The sequence below is a fragment of the Cannabis sativa genome, chromosome 8, assembly GCF_029168945.1.
Source record: "Cannabis sativa cultivar Pink pepper isolate KNU-18-1 chromosome 8, ASM2916894v1, whole genome shotgun sequence".
NCBI classification, from domain to species: Eukaryota; Viridiplantae; Streptophyta; class Magnoliopsida; order Rosales; family Cannabaceae; genus Cannabis; species Cannabis sativa.
The window spans coordinates 18,921,103-18,930,141 of NC_083608.1; the positions used below are offsets into that span (position 1 = coordinate 18,921,103).

Below are 9,039 nucleotides of genomic sequence, written 5' to 3' on the forward strand. Positions count from 1 at the left end.
GTGACTCAAAGCTCTCTTTTACTGAACCTTTATTTCAAGATGGTGTGAAAATTGCCCAAGTTGATGTTGAGGAAGTTAGGGAACAATCTGAATCTTGGAATTCGGCTGTGATTTGTATGATATTGGGTGCTAATCCCCCATTCGCAGTATTTGAAGGTTTCCTAAAAAGAGTTTGGGGTCATCTTGGGATAGTTCAGATTGCTAGGATGTCAAAGGGGCTGGTTATGGTGAAATTTCAAGATGAGGCAACTAGGGATGAGGTTCTAGAAGCAGGAGTTTTGAAATTTTATAGGAAACCAGTCATTGTTCGACCTTGGACAACTGATTTGAATGCTGTTAAGTTAGTGAGGTCTGTTCCTTTATGGATTCGGCTACATGATTTGGGTCTCCACTATTGGGGAAACAAGAGTCTTAGTGCTTTGGTTAGTACGATTGGAAAACCTATCATGGTAGACCAACATACTAAGGATCGCACTAGGATTCAATTTGCTCGTATTTCGGTTGAGATGGATATATCAGACTCTCCTCCGAGGTCATTTCAATTTCTTAATGAATATGGCCAGCTTATTGAACAAAGAATTGATTACGAATGGTTACCTGTCAAGTGTAAAAACTGTTTGGGGTTTGGTCATATAATGGCGGATTGTCGTAGGGATGAGATGAAGAAGAAGTTGGCTACTAAGGATAAGCCGAAACCAGGAAATACTCAGCAGCAGGTTACTGAAGTGGTTTTTGCTTCTGTTTCTGAGCCTGAAAATAGGTTGGATGAGTCCACACAGGTGCAAGCAACAGCCGAGGTAAATGGTCAGGGGGTTTGGCATAAACTCAAAAAGACTATTCAGGGGAACATTAAGAAAAATCTGAGTGTTAGTGATGAATTACAGCAGCAGCAGGTCGTTATGAACTCTTTTAGTGCTTTACAACAAGGCAGTAGGGAGGAAGCTAATCTAGATCATGAGCAAGAAGGGCACAAGATTTCTATTCAATTACCCCATGGATAGTTGCAAGATAGCGTGTTGAAATGTTAGGGGTATTAACAATAAGGAGAAGCAAGAAGTTGTTGCTGAATTTTGTAAAGTTAATAAAGTAGGAGTTGGTGCTTTTTTAGAGACCAAACTCAAAGAGAATAAGATTAAAGAGATGATGGATAATAGGTTTGTCAATTGGGATTATTACACAAGTGCCACTATAGAAGGAAGACTTTTGATTGTTTGGAGAAAAGGCTATGTTCGAACATTAGTTATTGCTGAATCTCCTCAATTGGTTCACTGTTTCATTCAAATGTTAGGATGTGAAGAAGCTTTTTGTGCTACGTTCATCTATGGGTACAACACTTCTGAGGAAAGGAAGTCTCTGTGGGCAGATCTGACCAAATTAAAATTTCCTGTTAAGTCGTGGCTTATATTGGGAGATTTTAATGATGTGTTTAAAATTGAAGATAGAGTGGGTGGAAATCCTATTACGCTCAGTGATACGAGTGATCCTTGCCAGTGGTTAATGTCAGCACTTGTTGATTCTATTCCTTTCAATGGATCAAAGTACACTTGGTCAAATAACCAGGATGGGCAGAGTCGCATATATTCGAAGATTGACCATGCCTTTGCCAATGAGTATTGGTTTGATTGTTTTCCCAATTCAAAAGCACTTTTTAGTTGGGAAACTATTTCAGACCATTGCTCTTGCACTATAACTACTATGGTGTCCAACAAAATTGGGTATGTGCCTTTCAGATATTATAACTTTTGGTCTAATCATGCTGATTTTAAAGCTACAGCTCTCCAAAATTGGAAGAAGCCTATGGTAGCCAGGGGTATGCTTGCTATTTATCTTAAGCTCATGCGTCTAAAGCACTGTCTCACGATCTTCAATAGGGACACTATAGGAGATATTGGGAAGACTTACCAAGCAGCTAAATATGAGTTCCTTGACTCCAAGCTTCTTGCTCAGGCCCATCCGAAGGACCCAACCTTTCTTGAAAAAGAAAAGCAAGCAGCAGTTATGTTTTTGAACCAAGAGAAGATGTACCACAGTTTCTTGCGGCAAAGGAGTAAGATTTCTTGGCTCCATAAAGGTGATGAGAATACTTCCTTCTTTCATGCTTGTTTGAAAAAAAGGAAAATGGAGAATAGAATCCTTTCTTATACTACTGAGCAGGGTGTTATTATTGACTACTTTCCCAAAGTGGTTGATCATTTTGTTTCTCATTTTCGAAGCTACATGGGCAGTAGAAGCTTAGCCGATACTAAGCTGAACTTAGCTTGCATTGATCAGGGGCCCCGGCTAGATCTAAAGCAGTAGATTGACCTTATTCAACCCTTCACTAATAAAGAAATTAAGCATGCCTTTTTCAGCATACCTGACACAAAAGCTCTTGGTGCAGATGGGTTTTGTAATGACCGCTCTAGTAATGTGGATTAGAAAAGGCAATTAGCACTAATTTTTATTATTTTATTATTATTTGTGAATTAATTTATTTGTGGACCCCAATATTTAGAAGTAAATGTTAGAGTTATAATTTCTCAATTCCGGAGATTTTATTAAACTCTAGGGGTATTATTTAGCTTATATGTGAAATATGTTAATTTTGTAATTTTTGCTCGGCGACAACGGAAAATGCGATGGATGGCTAGATTAATCACATGGGTAATTTTAGAACCCTATTTTATAATGGGGAATATTTTAGAGAAAATTAATTATCGGGTTTGAGCGGGGTTATGGAAATTGACCATTTTACCCCTAGTTTCAAAGAAATGCCTTAGTTTAAGTCTAAGGGCATTTTTGTCTTTTAAATTAATAAGTGATAGGTGGCTGCCCTAGGTTTGTGACACCTAATCTAATTAATTTCAGCCAAGGTTTAGTTAAGTTCATTTTCCCAATTTAGAAAATCAAAAGAAAAGAAATTAAAGAGAAAAACCAACCTAGGTATCTCTTTCTCTCTTCCTCTCTTTCGGCTGAGACAAATCAAGGGCAAGGGCAATCTTTTTCTTCCTAATTCTCTGTGATTGAGCTGGAAATTTAAGGAGAAGCAACCAAAGGTAACCCTAGAACATTGGTTTCATGTTTTTCTTTAAGTTTTACCTTAGTTTGAGCTTATGGTTTGGTGTTTTAATGGCTGTTATGGTTTGGGTTGATTAGGAGGTGAATTCTGGGTTTAGTTGGAATTGATTAAAGGTCATAGTAGCTAGTTTGGTTGGTTGATTTAGGTTTTGTGTTAATTTGAGCATAAAACCTTTAACTTTAAGCTTTAATGGCAAGTTGTTATTTACTGAGTTTTTCTGTGAAATACCGGGCCGGGTTTTATTGTGTATGCCTTGTTTAGGAGCTCTGGAGAGTTTGGTAAAGATTGGGCTTGATTTGAATCAAGGGGGAGAATTTTGGGTTTCTGCATGAACCGGAATTCCGGTTACGGGTGGTCTGTACCAACCGGTCGGCCGGTTGGTGACCCGTAACCGGGATGCTTGGGCTGGATCCTGTGGCCTCTGCTCGTTGGGGATTTTTCCAACCCTAGTTTTGGCCAATTTTGGGTAATATAGGGTATTGCCATGAGGTTTAGTGATAGGGGAACATTTAGTTTCGGGTTTTAAGTCCGGAAAGTGATTTGGCGAGTCAACTCATCCGTGTTATCATTCTTGTGATTAGGGCATCCATCTAGCACGTAAATTCCGTTCGGTCGGCCAAAGACACTTGAATTCGGAAAACAGGTAAGAACCGTGTATAATGTATGATGTGATTATACCGAATGTGTGTATATGTGTTTATATATGCATGCTTAAAATATGTTAAACACTACCAGCACTTGTGTGAGTGTATTGGTACAGTGATTATTGTTAATTTGAGTACGATACAGTGATACCAACACAAGCATAGAAAATGCTAAGGTGTGTGGTACATCACTCAGTGATACTCAGTGATCGGGATAAACCCTACCAACACTCGTACAGCGAGGTCCGTTGTGGATGTGGTATAGTGGTTGTACCACGGTATTGAACGTTCATGCTTATTCGTTAAGCTCTGTAAATAGGTGTCTGGGCGCCTATTTACAGGTCGGAAATTATATGGTATGTTATATGCATTTCTTACTGAGTCTGTCGACTCACAGTTTTTGCTTCCATGTGTAGGTAAAGGAAAGGCGAAAGCTGAACAGGAGTGAACCTGAGCTCGGGTGAGATTGTACATGTCAAGCAGCGTGACCTGGAGTGTTCGGTCTCGGGACATCTGGGAGTTGTATTTTGATTGTCGCTGTGCGACCTGTAAATCCGTATATTTCGGAATATATGTTTAAAAGTAAAGTTTGTAAAGTTTTAAAAATCGGGATCCCGGCACTTGTAAATATTTTATTAAATTACAAAGTTTAATGTTTAATGCAAAAGTTTTAATTTGACACGTTTTTCGAGAAATTTCTTTGATTAGCAAAGATCGCACAATTATTGAAAAAGCACTGTAGCGTGCCTTAGCATTAGGGCGTTACAATTTTGGTATCAGAGCCGAGGTTTGTCTACCGAAGCTTGCTATGACATGTACAATCTTCATCAGAGAAAGCTCGGTTCACGGTTCAGTAAGCCCGTACTTGTTTAGTATGTTAAATAAGTGTGATGTAAAAGCATGTTAGGAAGCATATTAGATTTAAATTAAATATATTTCTATAAAAAGAAAAGAAAGTGCGTTGTCTTATGCTATTAAGAGCGGTGTAAATTTTGATCGCCGTCTAACCTGCCTACCTTATGGATTCGCAGGCTAAGTCCTATTAAATGGACGCCCCGCGAAATACAAGAAGCCAGGGTGGCATGGTTGAGGCCGGAGGCGGTCAGGGGAATCCTCAAAATCCCCGTGGTCGCGGCCGTGGCCGTGGTAGAGCTCGGGGTGGTCGCCCCGTAAATCCACCTCGAAGCTCCTCCCGATTGGGAGCAAAGATTTGCCGAAATGCAGGAAAGAATTCGTCGAAGATGAAGAGATTCGGAGGCCGAGGCAAGCAGGTCCTCCCGCCGTGCCTCCTCAACAAGTTCAGCCGTTGCGGTTCCGGCGGTGCCGCGAACAACCCGTTGTTGGCAACCGTATGGAACCGTTGTACGAAAGATTTCGAAAACAGGCACCTCCAAAGGTTTCGGGAGGCCCCGATGTGATGAAGGCCGAGCAATGGCTTTCGATGATTGAGCGTATTCTCAACTTTATGGGAGTGGTTGGAAATGATCGGGTGGCTCGCGCCACTTTCCGGCTTCAGAAGATGCCCTTGTGTGGTGGGAATTGATAACCCTCACACGGGACGTCACACCGATGACACAGGAAGAATTCGGGGAGTTGTTCAACTCCAAGTATTACAATGAAGCGATCCGCAAGTGCAAAGCGGAAAGAGTTCTTGATCTAGTTCGCACCGAGGGTATGTCAGTCACTGAGTATACAACGAAGTTTGATCGGTTGGCTAAATTGGCAGCAGGAATTGTGCCCACGGACTTCAGTAAGAAAGAAAAATATTTAGCGGGTTTGAGTGCAAAGATCCGGCACGATCTGGTTATTACCACTACTGAAGCAACCACGTATGCGAGATATGGTTGAGAAGGCTTTGAGAGCCGAGGGTGCAGTAAAGTTTCTTCAGGAGCCCCGGGTGACTCCGAGTGTTGGTGGAACCCCCACTGTTCCTACTCCTGTTTATGGTAGGGATGGTGGTGACTCCACCATTGAGCAGAAAAGAAAGGTTGTTCCAGCTTCTGGTGGCTCGGGGCAAAGCAAGCGGTTCCGTGGGAACCAAGGCAGAGGAGGACGCCAGGGTTATTCTTATCCTGAGTGTCCAAGGTGCAAGAAACATCATCCGGGAGAGTGTAACCGGAAGACATGCTTCTTATGTGGCATGGTGGGGCATTTCAAGAAAGATTGCCCCAGTGCAAAGAAAGAGGAGCCGAAAGCCGAGATGAAACCGGCTCCTCGCTCGTGTGTTTGCCATCACCCAAGGCCGATCTTGCGGCCCGGTCCTTACGTTGTGACAGGTCAGCTTCCCGTCAACAACTTGTTATTTACAGTATTATTTGACTCGGGAGCTACACGTTCTTATGTGGCTACAAGGGTGATTGATCTTTTGGGTAGGCCTTGTGACATTTTAGAAAGAGGGTTTGGAACCCTAATGCCTAGCGGGGAATTGGTTATCTCTAATAGGCGCATTAGGTCTATGCCGATTAGGATCGAAGATAGGGAATTGAGTACTGATCTCATAGAATTGAAACTAACTGAGTTTGATATTATACTGGGAATGGATTTCCTATCCAAATATTCGGCAGTATAGATTGTAGGCGTAAAATGGTGACTTTTCAGCCGGAAGGTGAAGATCCATTTGTTTATGTTGGATCGGTTCGGGGTCTCGGATCCGGTTATTTCTGTGTTGAGAGCTAGGGATTTACTATACAATGGTTGTGTAGGATTTCTAGCGGTAGTTTTTGACTCCAGCAGACCTGAAACATTTGGGCCTGAGGTAGTCCGGGTGGTGAAAGATTTTCTTGATGTGTTCCCCGAGGAATTGCCGGGATTGCGCCACCCGAGAGATTGATTTTGTAATTGATTTGGCACCTGGAGTCGAACCTGTTTCTAAAGCTCCATATAGGATGGCTCCAGCAGAACTCAAGGAGCTTAAGTTGCAACTTCAGGGGATGCTGGATATTGGGTTTATTCGACCCAGTGTATCGCCCTGGGGAGCTCCGGTTCTTTTTGTAAAGAAGAAAGATGGTTCCCTCAGAATGTGTATTGATTATCGGGAACTGAATAAGCTGACGGTTAAGAACAAGTACCCGTTGCCTAGGATCGATGATCTGTTCGATCAGCTTCAGGGAAAGACAGTGTTCTCGAAGATTGATTTACGGTCTGGTTATCATCAACTCAGAATTCGGGAGGAGGACATACCGAAGACTGCTTTTAGAACCAGATATGGGCACTATGAATTTCTAGTAATGTCATTCGGATTGACTAATGCTCCTGCGGCCTTTATGGATCTCATGAATAGGGTGTTCAAGGATTTCCTCGATAACTGCGTTATAGTGTTTATCGATGACATTCTTGTGTACTCTCAGTCAGAAGAGGAGCACGAGCATCATCTCCGAATGGTGTTACAGCGACTTAGAGATCACAAGCTGTATGCCAAGTTCAAAAAGTGCGAATTCTGGTTGTCCGAGGTATCCTTTTTGGGTCACATAGTTGGGAAAAATGGAATTATGGTTGATCCAAACAAGATAGAATCAGTGAAGAATTGGCCGAGGCCCAAGTCTGTGACAGAAATTCGAAGTTTTCTCGGGTTAGCAGGGTATTATCGACGTTTCGTCGAAGGATTTTCTAAGCTTTCTATGCCCCTAACCGAATTGACTAAGAAAAATCAGAGATTCGTGTGGTCAGATAAGTGTGAATCAAGCTTTCAGGAGTTGAAGCAGCGTTTGATAACAGCTCCGGTGTTAGCTTTGCCATCAGATCAAGAGAAATTTGTTGTGTATTGTGATGCTTCCAGACAGGGTCTGGGATGCGTTCTGATGCAAGCTGACAGAGTCATAGCTTATGCCTCTCGTCAACTGAAGGATTATGAGCAGCGTTATCCAACTCATGATTTAGAGCTCGCTGCTGTGGTTTTTGCTTTAAAAATTTGGCGACATTATCTTTACGGTGAGAAGTGTGAAATTTATACAGATCATAAAAGTCTCAAATACTTTTTCACCCAAAAAGATCTGAATATGAGGCAGAGAAGGTGGTTGGAGTTGGTTAAGGACTACGATTGTGAAATACTGTATCACCCCGGAAAAGCCAATGTTGTGGCCGACGCTCTGAGCAGAAAAGGTCCCGGTCAAGTGTGTACTACGGTTATGATAGCTCCTCAGCTAGCCTCGGAAATGGTTGGTGCAGGAATTGAATTCGTGGTCGGGAAACTACATAATTTAACACTCCAATCTGATCTGTTGGAAAGAATCAGAAAGGCGCAACTGGAAGATCCCGAGCTAGTTAAAGTTCGAGATGAGGTGGTGGCCGGTCGGCCTAGAGGTTTTTCAGTCTCGAACAGTGGAATGTTGTTATATAAGGCTCGAGTCTGTGTTCCTTGTGTGAATGAGCTTAAGAAAGAAATACTGGATGAAGCTCACACCACTCCATATTCATTGCATCCGGGAACCACCAAGATGTATCAGGATTTGAAACCCTACTTCTGGTGGTATGGGATGAAAAGAGATGTGGTGGACTACGTGTCCAAGTGTTTAACCTGCCAGCAGATTAAGGCTGAACATCAGAGGCCGGCAGGATTATTGCAACCTTTAGTCCTTCCAGAATGGAAGTGGGAGGACATCACAATGGACTTCGTAACTGGTTTGCCTAGAACCACAGGGATGTATGATTCTGTTTGGGTTATCGTGGACAGATTCACAAAGTCAGCTCACTTCTTACCAGTGAAAGTTACATATTCAGTGGATCAATATGCTGAATTGTATGTGAAGGAGATAGTTCGTCTCCATGGAGCCCCTAAATCTATTGTATCAGACAGGGATCCAAAGTTCACATCGAAGTTTTGGGTGAGTCTCCAGAAGGCTATGGGTACCAAGTTAAAGTTTAGTACAGCCTTTCACCCTCAGACTGATGGTCAGTCAGAAAGAACTATCCAGATTTTAGAAGACCTATTACGAGCCTGTGTCATGGACTTTGAGGGTTCATGGGTTAAGTACTTGCCACTAATTGAGTTCTCCTACAACAACAGCTACCAAAGTACAATAGGGATGGCTCCCTATGAGATGCTATATGGTAAAAAATGTCGTTCTCCTATTCATTGGGACGAGACAGGAGAAAGGAAGTACCTGGGTCCTGAGTTAGTGCAGAAGACCAACGAAGCTATTGATAAGATCAAGGCTCGGATGCTTGCTTCTCAAAGCAGGCAGAAAAGTTATGCTGATCCGAAGCGCAGAGATGTCACATTTCAGGCAGGGGAACATGTTTTCCTGCGAGTTTCACCCATGAAGGGTATTCGGCGCTTCGGGAAGAAGGGTAAGTTAAGCCCTAGGTTCATTGGGCCATTTCAGATACTTGAGAAGGTCG

The 9,039-nt window shown here is 42.5% G+C and overlaps 1 protein-coding gene across 1 annotated transcript; it reads left to right on the top strand.

Moving 5' to 3' along the window:
• Window positions 1-1,143: 1,143 nt before the first annotated feature.
• On the top strand, window positions 1,144-2,298 carry LOC133030457 (uncharacterized). Its single transcript, XM_061103202.1, has one exon. It carries the CDS (start codon window positions 1,144-1,146, stop codon window positions 2,296-2,298), a length of 1,155 nt encoding a protein of 384 aa, XP_060959185.1.
• The last annotated feature ends 6,741 nt before the right edge of the window (window positions 2,299-9,039 follow it).

Bases quoted from the DNA above. Each gene is read 5' to 3' on its own strand.
- LOC133030457 (XM_061103202.1), top strand. From the start codon at position 1,144: ATGGATAATAGGTTTGTCAATTGGGATTATTACACAAGTGCCACTATA.